Genomic DNA, 19,161 nt, shown 5'->3' with positions numbered 1-19,161 from the left:
TGCATCCATTTGTTGTGTTAGATTTTTCTTTTGGACTTATATATTTATATATTCTTAGTAAAGCTTTCATGAAAATGGAAAAATTTTAAGCTTTAAAAGACAACCGTAAGCCTGGATAACAGCCAAAAAATCCATCTCACTAATCTAGAAGTTGATGGCGAAACACGGGTCAAGAGGTCAAAACACTGAACACTTTGCAAAGCTCTTCTTTGTAAAGAAGAGCTGATTTTAATAAGATGCAAGCCACATATATACAAAATCAAAATCACCCTACAATTGATTAAACAAGTACTGAACATGTAATATATCTGTCACTGACTCCAATGAATAGTTGGGATGTGCGAAAAGTGTCATGGTAACGTTCATAGTAAATGTCTTAACCTGACCCTTAAATGTCATTCAAACAACATCAGATATTATCTTTAACCTTTCTGGAGTATTCGGTAGAATTTCAGAACCAAAACACCTTTCATTTTCACTGTTAAACTGTCTCACAAGTTTTTTAACTAGACTTTGTCTGAATTAAATGTGGTCTCCTATTTGGCTGAGCAGAAAGTTAAAGGTTAATGTTCAACATAATGTGTTGCTTAAAAAAAAAAAACCGAATTGGTTTTTAATATAAAACCAGCGTGATGGACTGCTATCTCAACGGCAGCAAAACCTGGGATGATTGATTAAACATTAAGGGAGCAATTGTGCTACGGATAATAAGAGCACTTTCACCTCTCAGACTCCACAGGGAAATGTTATGCTGACAAAAGACAACCATTACAGCTAATTACGGTAGAGTACAGTGCAAAGAAACAATGACACAATCAATACCATGACCCAGAGCAACAGAGGGAACATTCATGCCATGCATGAAGAAAATTTATAAGGAAAACATTTTCCATATGGGGCAACTCATTCCCAACAGTACAAAGTTGCATGCAGGGGATATATAGTGAGATAAAATTTGGTATTCTGCTATATGGTAAACATTTCTTGAGTCACTGATTCTTAAAAAAAAAAAAAAGAAATTAAATTTTAAAGCCAGAAATATTTAATACATACTTTATATAAAGACTTGTGATTGAGGCATGTGTATCTTCCTTTGTACAAATGCTTATGAACCACAAATTAAACTACATTAAAGACTCTGTATGATGCTGATGCCAGTTTAATATTTGGTGAGATTTCATCTGTACACCAGATAACCCCAGAAAATATCAGGATAACCTACCTTGAAAAACAAACTACATGACAGATTTTATTTCCGGAAAAAACGGAAATAGCCACAATTATGTGCTCCCTCACTTGTGGTAATTTTAGAGGGGTTTATTAAGGAACAGATGATTGGGGTTATTTCAAACTTTTCCAGAATTAAAATCTTTCTCGTGTAGTCTAATTTGTCTGCATTTTTCAAGGTGCCTAACCACTGGTGACTAACTTCCTATTTCTTTACTGTTTGGCCACAACAAAACTCATGACTCACTCCCTCGTGACAGTCTGCCTACCCCATTTCCAGGTAAGATGGTTGACTGCCCCAAGATTCACGGATTTCAGACCAGTGTTGATAGTGAATCTCAGATGCAATTTTCGGTAAAGCTAAGATCTGACATGTCTAATGATCACACAGAAATGAAACCATGTTTTCCATCACCATTCATCCGCTATCATTTATCAAGAAAGTCCTCTTTCTTCAGAGATTTTGCCCGTTTTTGGAGACGGACCCTGGCTGGTGACTGTCGAAGTACACAAATATTTTCCGACCCTTTGTCATTTACCACTTTTACTTTTCAAAGTGGCTGTGTTAACATAGAAATGGTTACCAAAACCATTTTTATTTTGAACCGTTTCATTTTGAATTGAGTTTTTGTTATTTTCTTAAGGTCAATATGAAGCAGCAAGTTAAAAAGCCTTTCAGATGAAAAGAATTTCCAAAGTGTGTGTTCTACACAGTCATGTAAAATATTTGGATCAGGGCCGTGCACAGACTTGTCAGGGGCATATGCTCGAAATAAAAAGGGCGCCAGTGAAATACTGCTGCAGCCAAAACAGGGCAGCTGTCCCAGGGCAGGGTGCATATGCTTCAGCATATCTTGGTGTCTATCTGTGCTTGGGCCAGACTTGGTTGACGCCAGCACCATTTCCACATATTTGTGCCATCGGTAGCTATTTGATGAGTAATTCTACTGACCTGTTTGACTTTACTCTCTTTTCTTACATGGTCTGTTCAGCAGGTATTATCAACAGTTTCGCAGACCCATTGATTATATACACTTACTGTAGGCCTGCTACCTCAAAATTGAGCAACTGTAGCCATACGTTTCCCATACTTGTTTCATATATTACAGGATATTCACCAGATGTGTTATGGTCCAAGATAATTACCAAAAGTATTACTTCTACCCTTTTGGGTGTTTATAGCAACCATTAAATTTTTATATAGCAGAGCTCATGCAGCTACAGTATTTGAAAATTATACAGTTATGCAACAGTAATGGTTTAGGGATCCTGTAGGTGAAGACTGAGTGGGGTTCCTCCAGCAGTACATTGTTGATATTCTCAGAGTCCATCAAAGATGAGAAGGCTGTACAAGCATATTATATTACCTTTGATTTTAACAAAATAACATCAAATTCTTGGTTTTATAAAACCATTAATCGCTAAACTTTTTATCAAACACTCTTTTGGACAAAATCTTTCCAAAAATCCCTGGCACCACCCCAGCATACAATCAATATTCCGTCTAAATTATATTTTGCTGTTAAGCTTTTTTTTTCAAAGATCATGGACTTTCTGACCAATGCTCCCTATAGCCAAGGCATACTCATTCTTCTACATACTCATTCCTACATACACTATATGACTTGGACACCCCTTGGTCTGGGGCTGTTTTTCATGGTTTCGACTAGGTCCCTTAGTTCCAGTGAAGGCAAATCTTAATGCAACAACATACAATCACATTCTAGATGTTTTTGTGCTTCTGGAGATTGCGGAAGGCCCTTTCCTGTTTCAGCATGACAGTGCCCCCAGGCACACAGTGAGGTCCATATAGCAATGTTTTTTTCAAGAACAGTGTGGAAGAACTTGACTGGCCTGCACAGAGCCCTGACCTCAACCCCATCCACCACCTTTGGAATCAATTGGAAAGCCAACTGGGAGCCAGGCCTAATCACCTAATGAGTGCACGACCTCACTAATGCTCTTCTGGCTGAATAGAAGCAAATCCCTGCAGCATCCCAACATCCAGTATAAAGCCTTCCCAGAAGAGTGGAGGTTGTTATAGCAGCATAGGGTGGACCAACGCCATAATAGAATTTGGATGAGTTGTTGGACATCAGGTGTCCACATACTTTTGACCATGTAGTGTACTATGACACTGTTCCATTATCAACTGGCCTACAATTCTACTACACATTTCCCCAATTAGCAAAAACGGGCTTCTTTCTAGAGTGTTTTTGCCAGCTTAAGCACCTCTGACATTTGAATTTCAGCAAACTGAACTCCTCTGCAGAGATGCAATTTAACAAATATATCTGAAAGGATGCTGTATTTACTTTATGTGGGGCAAACATGTCTTTCTGACCAACAAGACAAAGACTCACGCTAAATGAACTTTCAGGGGCTGCTGGGTGGCTGGTCCTGTTCGGGTACTCGTCGACAACAGAGAACGCGATGAGCGTTTCAGCGAGAGTATGACTGGATGTATCAAATTAGGGAGAAGAAGAAAAAAAAAGCGAGATGAACTTTCTGATGCAATCCTGCACATTCAGGCGAACACTTTGTCTCTTTTACCGCCCCACATCTCTATGGGAATGGCTTCATTCACAAACAGATTGTGATGCATTGTTCGCCACAAATAGCAGGGCTTCTGAAGTCTTGCCGCACAGCCTGCAAATGTGGAGATAAAGCCAGCGAACCCCCACTCCACCGGGCTCATCAGTCAGTTCCCTCCTGATTGATCGCCTAAATTAACACCCCCGCAGGTGCCACAATAATAGATGAACAAATTGATCTATTGGCACCGGTGTCTTTTGAAAGATGAAATTTCACTCAGCCCCATGTGCTTCCAATGTCCAGCGATGAATCCTGGCATTGATTTGACTTCCCGTCTTTCATACCTTGGATCAATGTTCTGTTTTTGGGCACCAGACCTGAGATCCTGGAAGTTTAATTTCCCACACAGAACTGAAAGAAGTCATCAAACTAACGTAAAATGGCGAGTACCCAGGCCCAGGGGTATACTGCCAAGTTTAAACATAACATTGGTTCATGTTCAATGAGTCCTTTTCCGCAGGAAAAATTCTGACCTGCTTTAACCGAACTCTCAACTTACACTGTATGTTTGCCAAATCTCAAGCAAATCATGTACACCCATTGTTAATATATTAAAATATTGTCAATAATGCTCTTGCCAAATGCCTGTACAGCAACAAGGTGTTCAGATTACAACCTCAATTCACAAAAAAAAGGTTAACAGTTTCTCATTAATTACGATTAACCAGTGATTCATCAAGTGAGGATTATTGTTCAAAACAAAACACATTCAGATATTCCCATTAGTAAGCTTGCATAATTCACTGTGAAATTGAAACTCATGCAATGAATGTGTAAAAGGCAATGGAGCATGGGATCTCTACCCTTGAGGTACAGGAGGTAGACTTACTAGAAATATTGGCTCAGAGTCCCATTGAGAGCTTAATTGCTTTTGGGATGTTTCCTGAAAAATGGTATACAGCCAAAATTGTTTTCATATATATATATATATATATGTTGTGAGTTGATGCTATCAACAGAGATATATAGCATCCTCGTCTTATTGTATAGAATGTGTATATTCGTTGGAAGATGTACTAAGAGATTAAGCAAATGGAAAGAGAGAGAGAGAGAGAGAGAAAACAAGAAACATTATCACAGAACACTTGTTCTTGCTTCTCTCTGTCGGCTCCTGATATTGCATGTTTGCACCATCATACTTCAGTGACCAGTGACATTCTGTTCAACATCTATCCCTTACAATTCGAATATAAACTGTACATGAGTAGCATTGTTCTCAAAGTATAGCCTGAGAATAACTTCAGTCATTAGGTCTATTCCCTGAGCAAGCTTACTCCTAATAGCAAATTTGCCTCTGTGAGCTCTCGTGACGTAGAATTAAAAAGAAATTTCACATGAAAACTTTAATTAGATTTTCTTGAACTCAGTGTTGTATGCTTGGTTTATTTGAAGCCTGAAAGATTTTTATATAGTGAACTAATCTACGAGGCTGAAACACTGTTTGTATATATCTCACTAAACAGACATGGTGATTTGGTGCTGAGCATGCCAAAAAGTCTTGATAACTTCTTGAGCCATTGGTAACGCTGAATCTGAATGATTTGTGGTGAAAATGCTTTGATGCATTTCAGACAGTTGGTGTTAATAAATATGCACTAGGTGATATGATGCAGTTTGGTACAGACAATCTTTTTGAAAAGCACCCCTTTGCAGTTTTAACTAAGTATAGTTTGTTCATTTATAGTAAAATCAGGCTTTTTCACATATTGGTGTCAAGAGTAATACTCCTGAGGTCTTCATGTCAGACTCTCTATCCAAAGAAAGTGCAAACGCATCTTTTTCCAGACTTGCTGTGTATTATATTCTGAAGATCTCCCTTGAAAACGGATCCTGCATAAATGATAAATGTCACTCATTCTGATTTATTTTCAAAACGTCCGGTAAGACAAGATGCACCCCAGACTGCTGAAGCCTGTTATCCACTCAGCACTCTGTAGAAGACATAAGTATCGAATGGCATGTTTTTGTTTTTTCTGAAGACGAAAGCAGGAAACTGAGTGATTGGCCATGTTTGAATAAGGGAGGGTGAGACAGAGGGGGTGAAACAGAGAGAGGGCCAATGTGTTGGGTCCTATCAATGATAGTCCTGTTATATGGAGAGTTCACATTAATCAATTTTACCTTGGGAATGCTGGTGCCCCAGATAGACAGAGGCACTTAACTTTTTTTTTCCTTCAAAATTGTAAATCAGTGTTCTAGAACATTGCTTTCAATTACCAGTAGTGATTGTTACATCAGCATTAGAATGTTCAGTCAAGAACATTCTAATCACGTTCTTGTGATCTTGCAGCTTAAATGTAGGAGCCCCAGACAGACTGGATGAGAGGGAAAGACTAATGGAGCCCAGTCACCCAGCACACCAGTGCTCAGAACAGAAATGCATTTTCCCCCTCAAACCTAAATTATGGTAAGTGTTAGAGCTTATACAATCTCAAATGTATGGAAGAGTGCTTTTAGAATGCTTCAGTTCATTTCTGGTCTGAAATAAGAAAGAGGGCCAAATAAATTTTTATTTGTGGGAACGTCAAGCTGGCCATTTCTCAATCTTGAGAACACTGTGTCAAGATTTAATCTTTAGTATGCTTTTTACAAGTAAACCAACAATTTGGAAGCGTTTAGATTCAAGTGGGCGATGAAAGTGGGCTCCATGCGATATGGATGAAAAAGGAAATGTGGTATTGACTCTGTGAACACACGGAATCTGTGAAGCGGTGGATATTGCGAATTTCTGTAAATCAATGTTCTGTGGCTGTTCCTTTGCCGTCTTTTTTTTTTTCCTGGGGGTTTTTATTCTTCCTTTGTTGGGCAGACTCTGGCTAATCCAAACTGTGCTTTCCTCCACAAATGTTGAATATGGGGATTTGAACATGAACAAAAAGTCTCTCTCTGGTGCAATTTTGTACGGAAGTTCGTGCAACTTTTGCCTTCAGTATGATATCTATACTGGTGACACAAAGTCAATTAAAACTTAGGTCAAAGCTTTTCTCTGGTGCTCTCGCAATGCATTATGTGTGAACATGACAATGCCCCCTTCATTCCTCACATTTTGATTAGCTGAATCCAAATCAAAAACTCAGCTTGTGCAACACAAACTTTCTTAATTTAAAACTCTCGATCCAGTCAAGCATAAAATCATTTTAAATTATTATCCATTTATATAGCTGAATATTCGCAAAAGCAATTCGGATATGGAATTCACCAGTTTAACAACAGTATCAAAGCCAGAATTTGAAGAGCCCCAATTTTAACCTATGCTGATTCTACTTCCCACATCACACTATAAAGCATTCTCACTGTAGTTTTGAAACTATACAAATAAAGGACTTTCACACATTATTGTCCACTGCTGGACAGTTTACAGTGCAATGACTCTTACAAATTAAGGTAGTTTACTGTTAGTAATGTACTTGTTGTGCATCAACTTCCCTGTGATAAGAGAGAGAGAAAAAAAGGAGAAAAGAGAGACAGAGTTGGCATAATTCCAAAGAGAACAGTGTCACCTAGAGATTTTTGAGTTTTAAAGACTCCTTTATTGCACAAAATGAAATAAAATAAGATTCACATATTTACATATTACAAGAAAAACAAAGGCATCCACTCACACACACCCGGTGAAAGGAAACAAAATCGGAAAGCTGAAATATTAAATACTCACAACTTTTGAGAGAGAGAGAGGAAGAGAGAGAGAGAGATGACAGAAGCCATGATTCCAAAGAGAACAGTGTCACCTATAGGGTGGAAAGAACATTGCATGTATAAATATTGATAGGATGAAGATCATGAGATTGGATGGCTTTTAAAATATTGAGACCCACGTGTGTATGTGTATTAATACAAGTATATTAAATATTTTATTTTGAGCACTGCAGATAGAAGGCATTTGGTTTTCCGACCAAGTGACATGCACAGTGTCAAGTGACTGGTAAAAGTGCAAAGAAAATAGCAACAACTCATTAATAACTGCCAAGGGGAATACACAAGAGCAACTGAAATAGGTGACACTACATTATTAATTTGTTTCAGTAGACTTCCTTTTCCATGGTGACTAACACATAGTTGTCCCTTATACTTTAACCCTGCTCACAGCTTTTCCCTTCACTGGAGCAATGAACATTTACTTAAGCATATTACGTCCACAGTGTCATACCATGGACTAGCACTTGTTGCTTCCTGGTTCCTTTGCTACAAAGCTACTTTGCTGCTCTGTGCCACCAGATATTTCTTTAAGTGCCATTTCCGGAAGACAAAAAGCAGAGCAAACATAAATAAGTAGAAAGAAAATCTGAGACAACCCAGGCATATACTTAGTATTGTGTATGAACATACTGTATTACCAAAGCCCTTCATTGAAGGCTCGAATATAGAAATTATGTGGTTGGTTAGAGATTATGTGCTTGTGCATTGATGCAACGCAAAAGGGGGGATTGCAGGCGCACAGAATTACAGATGTTTCCCAGGCAACCATTTAGCTCCTTTTGTATAACAAAATGGTCACTATTTCTGGAAAAAAAAAATTATCTATTTGCCTGAATTATAAATCTATTAGAAATTGCAGTGCCTGCTGAAATGAATGTGAATCTTAATAGGTATATATTCTGGGATTCATCTGAACACTGTTCTCAGAAAATAATTTTACCTGCTGACCTCCTGTGATATTCCTGCTGAAAGTCACATCTGTGCTTTGCAGACTTCTCGGAGATAAAGGAAGAGAAGCGAGAATTAGTTAATGTTCATATGTGCATGTACATATATGCATTCATTTTAATTTTGTTTAATAAGGAGATAATACCTGATTAAAATAATAATAATAATAATAATAATAATAATGAAAAGGCACATCAAAATACTGTTACTACCATTTTTGGTATACTCCAAACGTTGTGTTGTGTACAGTACTTAAACTCTGAATGTACCACCACTGAGGACAGGAGCAGCACTGTGGAATTATCTGCAAGTTTGATGGTCCACTCCTGTGGTAGCACATTAAATTTGTGGCCTTGATGGAAATGCTTCAATATATAGCCATTTAAACTGACAATGCATACAATACAGCTAAAGTATATGCTATAGAAAGCTCTTCTTGACAATGACTGTGTCTAGAAAGGAATTTAATAAATATGATAAAATTGTAAGCGAATCTTTCAAATGAAGTAATCTCACCCTACCTGCCCCCTAGTGGTATGGGCGGTACCACCATCAGAATGGAATAAAGCAAAGATCCACAAAGTATTAAAACACAACTGAACGCGCTACAAATTAGCATTATAAGAGCCTTCAGTAGTCTGCTCTCTAGCCAAAAAAGCCCATTCTTCCCTTTTCAGCACTCATGGTCAGAAATGGGGTAAAAAATAAAAAAAAAGGAGCCCAACATTTGTAACAATTGCTTGTTACACCCTAAACCACATCATAAAGTTATTCTTTTTATACCTTCTACTGATATCTTGTCTCGTATGTGTTCGCATGAAATTGTATATCATAGCAGTTTTCAAGACAGCGCTTGAAATCGACGAACAAAACATTCACAAAAAAGTTTTAAATGTCTATGTGCAACGTACTTACATTGCATTCCCCTCCGAGGTACCTAATATTTGCATCTGTATGTTTTTTTTTTTTTTTTTTTTGTCTGTAAAAACGTTTTTGTGATCCAAAATATAACTCCGTTAAAATTCAAGCTGCAGCTGTTTCTCAGCTCAGACGTTATTTTGAACAATAAGCTTCCGCTGAAAAAAATCTAGAGAAGCTAAGCCACTGAGTTCAGGGGCGCGTTCAGCCCCGACAAAATGTTTACTTAAACGGCAACGGTGGTGCATTGAACACCCTGTTGTGTTACGCAAGCGTTGCAACTATGGCAGCTGAGAACATATGTCTATGGCTGAGAAGGCCATTGATTTGTAAAGGACTTTAGTTCGATCCATTATGCCCACTGCATTTTTAATACGGTGCGGTTTATATACATGTCGCTGCTGATTGGGTAACATCTCTGATACACCCACCAAACGACAGAAAACGTAGGCTACCACAAAGCCCGTTGCACACCGTTTCACACCGTTTCCAGGAAACATGTCGTTCAACCCGGAAACCGTAGCAAAACGGTGCACACCGTTTTCAGATTGAACGTGCCCCAGATCACTTTGTGGGGGCCAGCTAGTTTTGGTTGTCAGAGCAGCGATTGGTGTTATGACAAGTCAATCGAGCAGCAGGGCGAATTAGACAGAACTCCTAAGCTTTAAAACCATGTTTAAAATGCCTAGTAGCTGCTATAGTGTCATTTTCGCAGCACCGTGGACTTTGTGTATTACTCACACAATGTGAACCTACTTCTGTCATTGAAAAACTTTTATTCAGTTATTTTCAAAGTGAAAAGTAGTCTTTCCTTGGGGATCCCTTGTTGAACTTGACAGCTTTTAGATATATGCACAATTTGTTTTTCCCCAGTGGTTGAAACATGTTGGAGATGAATTGTGTGCCACTAGCTGATGTGGATTTTGTGAAATAAATATAGAAAAAAGTAAATTATAAGCCACTTAATTTTTTTATTTACATTTTTGTAAACATTATGTGTGTGTACCATATACACTCACCAGCCAATTTATTAGGTACACCTGTTCCACTGCTCATTAACATATCTAATCAGCTAATCACGTGGCAGCAACTCAATGCATTTAGGCATGTAGACATGGTCAAGACGATCTGCTGAAGTTCAAACCAAGCATCAGAATGGGGAAGAAAGGTGATTTAAGGTGACTTTGAATGTGGCATGGTTGTTGGTGCCAGACGGGCTGGTTTGAGTATTTCAGAAACGGCCGGGATTTTCACGCACAACCATCTGTAGGGTTTACAGAATGGTCCGTCGAACCTTGAAGCAGATGGGCTACAGCAGCAGAAGACCACACCCGGTACTAGCAAGTACCTAATGAAGTGGCCAGTGAGTGTATAACTCCTGCATATTTCCTAGGTTTTAGTGTAGATGATACAATTCAAATACTGCCACCATCCATGTCTCTACTGTGTGCTGTTTTATTGAAGGGTAGTGAAGACCAGGGGAAATATCCCTTTTAAGTGCACTAGGAGACGGTGATAAACCTGATATATTAAGGACAAATATATGCATTTTCCATAAACAAACATGCATGAAAATTACGTCTGAATGTTAATTGATGTCCTGCCAAATTCATTCACTCACAATTCCAAAGGAGTATTTCCCCAGCAACAGGAGTGTGAAAAATGATTCTCTTCATTGACTTAATGTAGGCTAAAAAAAGAAAGAAAAACATCTGAGGTGTAAAATGATTTATATATTCATTCAAGCAGGAAAAGTGGGTTCTGGGAAAATAAGTCTGCACAGGTTTCAGTCTGGAGCATCTGATATAGCACAGAAATGCAAACAGTCCTTCTCAAGTACAAAGCCAAGCGTGACAGCTTTGTTCCTTCGAGGCACACATTAACACTCTTCTGACCGGCAGATAGAACCAATGGGCCTCATTCACAAAACTTTTCTTAAATCATTCTTACTTCTTAAAAATGTTCTTGAGAAAGACCAACATGGGACAACATCATGACACACCTTTGTTTTTGTGCATATCCCAGGTGTATGAGATGGTGAATGCTGACTGTTTGTAAATTTGATGCGCAATCCAGCTCATGTGATTAGCATAAGGAAACAACCATGAACAAATATAGATTTAAAAAAAAAAAAAAAATGAAGACACGAAATGTCCGTGGAAACGTTCTTACGTAGTTTATGATCAAATATGATCGTACGCATGTTTCATGAACGTGGCCCAATGTGGGCAGATGTGCACTGCTGGCCTTCGCCCACAGCATGTTGTTCTGGCCCCCGCCCGTCTCGTCCCTTCTTCCGCGAATGTGAAAACCTCCCTCTACTGCAGGCTGCTCTTGTATTCATCTATATTCCCTCCTGCTCTCCTACCTTGGAGGGATACGATCTCACAAAATCCACTTTACTACGCCTGGCCAGTGACTTCAGTTGTAACAAATTGTGTTAACCTCGTTAGCAAATTTCCACCTACTTATAAAATTATTCTTTTTTGTTTATTATCTGCATAGCGGCCAGCCGTGTCCCCAGCGACAGACTCAGATTATAGTCTTGCGCATTATTAGTTTATTCATTGGAAGTAACCTCCTCAGGGGAATGCACATTAATGGTAATGGGAACTGAACTTTTAACCTCTGAAATCCAAGACTACTTGCTTAAACATTCTGCACTGCATACTTCTGCCAACATAAGGTAACAAATTAAAATGTTTTTTTTTTTTTTCAAGAGTAAAATTAGTAAACAGCAACAGGAAACACTGTTAAATGACACTTCGGAGGCTTGTTCATACGCCTGGAGGAAACGGATTATTAGTGTTCTGCTTCGCCTCTGATGAAAAATTAAATCCTTTGAAGACTAATTATATCTCAGCAGTGCATTTTGCCAGATAAGTACAGCCCATAGGCAGTGTTCACATCAAGAAGATACAGAAAAGACAGGGAAACGCAAAACACCCGCATCTAAAGGTTGTGAACTTTATCTCAGGATTTGATCTCACCCAAAGTTCCTCATCTTATCCATCCGAAGGTAATAATTAGTAAGCGTGCTCATCTGACTGTCTTAAGCAACAGACTTAGGAGAATTAACATCATCAGCGTCTGGCTCATACATACTTGGGGAAACGATATAATTAAACTTCTAGGCAGTGTATTACATTACATTACAGGCATTTGCCAGACGCTCTTATCCAGAGCGACGTACAACGACGTACAACAAAGTGTATAACCATAACCAAAACCCTAGAGGGAAGTACAGTTCCGAGTGCAGGGAACGACCGCGTAGTTTAACTTGGACCCTGTAGGTTAATCTGATTAACAACAAGTGTAAACCCACAAACTAAACAGCTTGTTCTTCAATCTAATGATGGAGGGCAACCACTTTCTGTTGGCCTTATGTATCCGTACGCGTTGATCATTGCACTAGCTCACCTGAGCGTCAGACACAGCAGTGGGAAGTACCATGAGAGCTCCCAGAGCAGCTGGCCACTCCAAGACACCAGCAGGTCTACTCACCTCCCAATGGCACTGGTCACCACAGCGACATGCTGTTCCGCCATCTTAGATTCACACTTCCCTGGAGTTAGCGACAGCAGGGCGAATTGTGGTTCTTCTCGCTAAAGATCGTACTGAACGAGAAAGGGTTAAGGTAACGGGGAGACATGGTTCAAGCTCATTCTGCAGGACGGCTGAAAACACACCAATACTGCTGATCCATAAACTCACGCCAATGTGGTTTCCAATACCACTGCCTTGGTGTAGGCTTCCAACCTCAAAGCCAGCATACAAGGATATAGCAGATCTGGTAGCCATCTTTGCACTTTTGAGTTTGACCAAGAGACTTTTTAGCGCCTTTACAAATTACCATACAGCGTAAACTTGCCTGTAAACTTAAACAGGTTGATATGAGTTTGTTTTGCAGCCAAGACAAGGTGTACCAGTAGTGAGAAATCAAACACCACCAAAACAAACAAACAACTCCCAAGACTGTGCTGTTCCTGATATGGCAGATATGAAGCTTTTATCTTAATGTCTGTCCCAACACTCCACAGAATACTTATGTTTGTGTGCTTACAGTATATGCTTACCATTAAACAGTAATAGTGGGCAGTAATAGTCTGTCTACTGATAGCAACCCCCGAAAAAGCCAAAAATATCAAAGCCTCAACTGGAAGGACAGCAAAGAACGTGCTTTTTGTGGCATGTCTGGAGAAAGATAAGAAACGTACCATAGGTGAAAAGCAATGGCTTTTCAGGGGAGGAAAAAGCTGGTCAGGATATTTTGCTCCTTTAGGTGAATTTTATCAGGCCAAGGTGTAGTCTTGTGCATTCAAACGAGCAAGGGTGTTTTGGTACATCAGTTTCAAATTTTCATTTTCTTATCAACAAAATTCACTTTCGCTATGGTACAACAACTTTTATACAACTTAATTTCTCGAGGGCAGATAGCATAATGCGCAGGATAACACTAAAAGTTGTAAAGCCTGGCAACTGAAGACACTGTTTGTGTAGAGTCGAAAGAGGAGAAAGAAAATATGGCTCTCTCTTGGAACAAAATGCTGCACCTACAAAGTTCTGCCCATTCACACTATTGGAGAACAGGCGAAAATATTTGAGGGAGAAACAGCTTTTTAATCATCCCAGGGAGTTACAGTTACAGTAGGGTACCTGAGAAATACTAATGAAATCTAGGTGAAAGGGACCTGGTTACTGACTTGCTTCATGGTAAGACACCACACGGTGGCGCCAAACCTCAGAAAGCCAGAGTACTTGGAAACAGATGACCACTCTCACCTCTCTCCAGTGGAGTGAAATGTCGAAAATAATATCCCGACGCCATGTTTTTTCATATTTATTCATTCCCAGCTTTAGGTAAACTGGACGCTGAGGCATAAACATAGTACATTTCTACAATTTCAACAAAAATATAACAGATTTACAATTATTGTATTAAAAATACAAAAAAAAGCATACCGACTCCACCGATTGTCTTTCTAAAAGACATACAGGTACAAGTAGTATCAAAAGTATGAGAAATTCACCAGTCCAATGTACATTTTACACCTGACGTCACAGATTGAACCGAAAGTTGTACACTACAATGACCTTACTGTATGTTTATACATTTCTGTGCAACTTGTTTTAGAAGTAGAACTCCGCCAAACCATACGTACACTATTGTCCATGGACTACAAATGGAAGCGATTAATGCATATTACATTTAAATTACAAATGCATAATTGACAACAGAATCCGCAACAAGAAAAAAAAACAAAAACAAACACAAGTCAAAAATGTGATTTCTTATTAGGAAAGAAAAATTTAAATAAAGCACTGAAGTTGCACAATACAGTGAGAAAAACACTGCAATCACTGTCTTGAAATCTATCAATTTTTTTAAACCCGCTGATCAATATGATCAGCTCCGCTAAATGAATTAGAAAAACTAAAGAAAATGGGGGAAAAAAACCTTCATATTTTCAGTACGACTCAGAAAGGCAGTCTTCAGATTTTTTACTTATTTCCCTCTGAGTCTCAACCCAAGACGTAATCATCATTTTCAGTCACTTCATGGGGCAGAAGTAGCCAAGGATCGCTATACGTTAGCTTTCTTCAGACATGCTACTCCTTCTATCGTGGCAACCGTTCAATGGCTTCCTTCACAAAGGAGTTCTGCAAAAAACGCAACATAGCAAACAGCAGAGACTATAGCTGGGGCACTGTTCCTCCTCTATCTGAGCCAGTGTGTGACATTATACAGCCGTCCAGTTCAGTTAAAACATCACAGAGTCCTCCTCCAATGATAAAAAGAGCAAAGGTAAAAAAAAAAAAAAAGGAAAAAATGAATAGCTATAATAATACTGTCATCATGGCCACCAGAGACCGTATCTCTTCCACAAGCACGATAATGACTTAAAACTGCAGCAGGACGCGGGGACCTGCACAATCTGTGCTTGCATTTTCATCCAGGGGTCCAACAACTCCTGACAAGGTCCTAGAGGAAGCCGAGAGCCCGGAAAGGCAGTTTTTCTTTTTTTTGTATCATTAATACCGTTAATATTACAATAGAAAATTAAAAAGTGCAGTCGAAGGTCGACACGTAGTGATGGCGTGTGTAAACAGGAAAGGTAACGCTGGAATGGTGCTTGTGGTGAACAGTGACGGCCGTCAGGCCTGCGATTCTTTCACCACTCTGTCTTTAAGTTCTCCAAAGTGCCGAGGCGTTATTAGTTCAATTAGTTCTTTTCTTGTCTTCTTCACAGTACAGTCTATTTATGTGTGGGAGGGGGGTGGGGGGGTGACATAAAGCCCCCTGCTGTTTTAAGGCAGGGATGGAGAGGAGTGCGGTACACAGAGAAGGGGGGGGGGGGGGGGGGGGGTAACTGGGTGTGTGCGAGTGTGTGGGTCTGTGCGTGTGCGGGAGAGTGCCTAGACAGAGTTTCTTCAGCCACTGCTAAACGTGGCCAGCAGGGGGCGTCTTTATCAGACAGCAGACACCTGTTCATCATCTGAGGAAAGAGAGAGAGTCCAAGATTACCGTCTTTTCACATTCAAGATGAACCAGCAAACCATGCCATCAACAGAGACTACTCTTGCTATTGACTTACCTTATTTCAAAGCGAGTTAAAGAATAGCACTACAGCTGTATGTTCTAGGCGGTTACAAAAGTTAATAACATAAAAAAACACTAAAAAAACTATAGCTCTTATTTATTTTTGAGAATATGTACTGTATAATAGGCACTAGTTATGCTATTTCCCACTACATTCCATTACATTCCTATTAGTACAAGTACTACTCATAAAAGTTATCAAGCGTTCTCTTTACCAGTGTCATACCTGTAACAGCAAATAAAAAAAAAAAGGTTTTTTTTTACGTATGGTGACTATGAAAATGAATGACAAAACACAGGCGTGGTTTTTTCCCCTGACTCCCACAGACAAGCTGGGACTGATGAAAAGGTATGCGTACGATAAATTTAAGTGACTCCGTCGAAAAACACCAAACACGGGACGGTGGCGGAACAGAGAAAACGTGACCGCGGACGGCATGCCCGCCGCTAACCGATGGGGGGGCTGGTGCGATGGCGTACGCATGCGTGGGTCCGAGTCCAGAGTGCGGTGGACTTCACCGGTGCTGGCTGTGCACCGGGCATGCAGACCGGTCGGGAGGGGGAGGTGGGGGATGGGTGGGGTGTTTTTGTGTTTATGTTTGTCATTATTTTTTACCTGCCTCTGTCCTGCCTGTAAGTCATGGCCTGGTGGTGTTGGGAGACCTGGCCACCACGGTCTTCCTCAGGGGGTTAAGTTTGGGAGACGCGGACTCACCCTCGTCCTCGGGCGCGGGCGGCGGCCCCTGGGGGGGTGCGTGCGGGAGCCGGGGGGGCTCGGCGGCGTCGGTGGAGCGGCTCCACTGCGGCCGGGGGCCCGCCTGCGGGGGGGGCAGGGGGGAGTCGCAGGAGTGCGCCACCATGCGCGAGCGCTGCAGCGCCACGTTGTAGTCGGGCGGCCGGCGGCCCGCGTGGGCGGGGCCCTCGCCGAAGTCCGAGATGGTCAGGGCCGTGTAGCCGGGCGGCGTCGGGGGCGGCTCCCGGAACCTGCCCTCCTTCCGCGCTGCGGAGACGGGGCGGTCGGAACGGAGAGGGCGTTAGCGTTAGCACGTTAGCATTAGCACACAAGGGTGACCGACATACAACACAATGCATTTACCACACAGTGGAAACTGTACAGTAAATATTAATTACCCTGTTACCCGGTTTGATTCCTATCATCAGAGTGACATACGGTATTGAACAAATATAACAACTGATAAAAACACATTGACATAGTGTCCGATTCTAGTCCGTTTCCAACACCTTGTACTTCCATTTTTTCTTGTTTTAAACAACGGCTCAAAAACATTGATTCAAAACACCATGTGATGAAACCATAATATAGCGTCAGTTAAAAAAAAAAAAAAGAAAAAAAAAGATTTTTTGCTGTTCCTGAGAATATCATATTTTAGACATAAAACATTTTTGCGATGCACTGATGTTTTTCATTAGCATGCTGGAGGTAGAGCAGCGCTCCACCTGGGAGCAGCGATCAGCGTCAGACAGTAGCGTCTGAAATGAACGCGCTTAAAGTTTAGTCGGTAGACACAAAACCAAAAATCGAAACTTGGGGCACAGGGGGGTATGGTTAGTGAACTTTCCTGTTTCGTTGCATGAATTTGTGCTGAGCTAGACGCATTTTGAGGATTTATTTTTAAATCTTGTCAAGAACTGGTTCGATATCATTCGCTTTGTACGATGCAGGAAGACAGACAGCGCAGACTGCAGTTATTTTGTGCACGTGTCAACACAACTTTGTTCTCTTGGATAGGTGTCTACCAGTTAGCTGTCAGCGGGCTAATTTAACAGTCATAACGGACCTTCAAGGGAATTTTCAGCTAAAATCACAATGACCTTCAAATCCTTCTGACAGTTTTATATTCTGTCAAGTTCCCAACAATGTCATTAAAATTGAATGCCGTTGTGTACAGTGCATAACAGCGGTCATTTAAAATAGATAGTAAATTTCATACCTATTCAACACATTTTTAAAATCACTCTAAAGTATGTCTATTGTAAACATTCACTGTATTAGAAACCATTCGTGATTAATCCGTTATTCTGGGTTTTTATGTGTGTGCACTGACCACTTTGAACGAATGTGACAGACCGAATATATCACATTTCCTCTCATTTTGGGTCGTTTTTTGCAGATGTGTTATTATATTTTTGTAACAATATGTAACTGAAATCATTTAATATCCGCAGCACTATGTAGAAGTAGCTGATAACAGAACAGACCAGGCGCTAATAACTCAAGGCCAGCGGTAAAGAAACAGCGGTAAGGGTGCTTACAGATGAGCCCCTTAGCGTTGCTGCAGGACACGGTTATGTGGGAGGGCCGGCTGCTCTGTTTCGAGTCCTCCGAGCCGCTGGACGTGATGCTGCTGGTCTCCGGGTCGGCGTTCACGTCCTTGCCCCCCCTGCGCTTGATGGTCCCGGTGTCGCCCTCCGTGTCCTCCCCCCAGTAGACGGTGGGCGAGGCCCAGCTCCCCCGGGCCTGCCCCGGCTCCTGCCCGCCCCGCCCGTCCCTGCTGGCGCCGCCGTCCCCCGGGTACCCGAGCGGGTCGGCCGACCCGCCCCCCCCAGGGGCCCACAGCCCCGGCCCCGGCCCCGGCCCCTCCCCCGGGCCGTCGAAGTGGGGGTGGCCGAAGGCCAGCGTCTCCCAGCTCCTCTGGTGCTGGATGGTCTGGATGTTGTCGTGGGAACCGCTGGAGCAGGACGTCCAGCTGCCCCGCCCGCTGTCGGCGGCGTCCAGGGAGGCGCGGTCGCCCTGGTCCTGGGTCAGCTCCTCCGAGCTGGGAGACGAGAGCACCGTGGCCCCAGAGTACAGGCTCCGAACCTCGTGCATGGAGGAATAGGACCTGCAAGCAGAGGGAGATAATTCAGGATATCCATCCATTATCTACACCCGCTTATCCTGGTCAGGGTCGCGGGGGGTGCTGGAGCCTATCCCAACGTGCATGGACAGGACGCCAATCCATTCAGCACAAGCACCATTCACTCACACACTCATACCTATGGGCAATTTAGTGTCGCCAATTAGCCTACCTGCAATGCAATTTGCAAATAGATTATAGTGTACTCCTCTGATGTAGTCTATAATGTATACCAACTGTGTGAAATGCATTGCTTGTATTGATATTGTATGGATACACACAGTATGTATGTGTACATGGATCTGTGTCTACAGGGAT

At 41.3% G+C, this 19,161-nt stretch overlaps 1 protein-coding gene and 1 long non-coding RNA gene across 13 annotated transcripts in view; both read right to left on the bottom strand.

Moving 5' to 3' along the window:
* The window catches only part of LOC118232446, a 35,125-nt gene extending 25,284 nt beyond the window's left edge, over positions 1 to 9,841 (bottom strand). For both annotated transcript variants that reach the window (XR_004766296.1, XR_004766295.1), the window contains exons 1-2: positions 9,382 to 9,841; positions 8,459 to 8,510 (exon numbers count right to left, since the gene is read on the bottom strand). This is a non-coding gene — a long non-coding RNA (uncharacterized LOC118232446). The remainder of the gene's footprint in view (positions 1 to 8,458; positions 8,511 to 9,381) is intronic.
* Positions 9,842 to 14,208: 4,367 nt separating this feature from the next.
* rapgef2 (Rap guanine nucleotide exchange factor (GEF) 2) overlaps positions 14,209 to 19,161 on the bottom strand; it is a 91,837-nt gene continuing 86,884 nt past the window's right edge. For 10 of the 11 annotated variants that reach the window (XM_035426276.1, XM_035426278.1, XM_035426281.1 and 7 more), the window contains 3 exons: positions 18,260 to 18,828; positions 16,602 to 16,985; positions 14,209 to 15,881 (listed from right to left, as the gene is read on the bottom strand). In XM_035426276.1, the coding sequence (XP_035282167.1) occupies positions 16,624 to 16,985; positions 18,260 to 18,828 (931 nt within the window). In that variant the 3' untranslated portion in view covers positions 14,209 to 15,881; positions 16,602 to 16,623. The remainder of the gene's footprint in view (positions 15,882 to 16,601; positions 16,986 to 18,259; positions 18,829 to 19,161) is intronic. The other variant, XM_035426280.1, reaches the window with a different exon arrangement.

Source organism: Anguilla anguilla, chromosome 7, assembly GCF_013347855.1.
Source record: "Anguilla anguilla isolate fAngAng1 chromosome 7, fAngAng1.pri, whole genome shotgun sequence".
Classification (NCBI taxonomy): domain Eukaryota; kingdom Metazoa; phylum Chordata; class Actinopteri; order Anguilliformes; family Anguillidae; genus Anguilla; species Anguilla anguilla.
The sequence above is the reverse complement of the archived record's forward strand: the minus strand, read 5'-3'. Positions and strand labels throughout refer to the sequence as shown.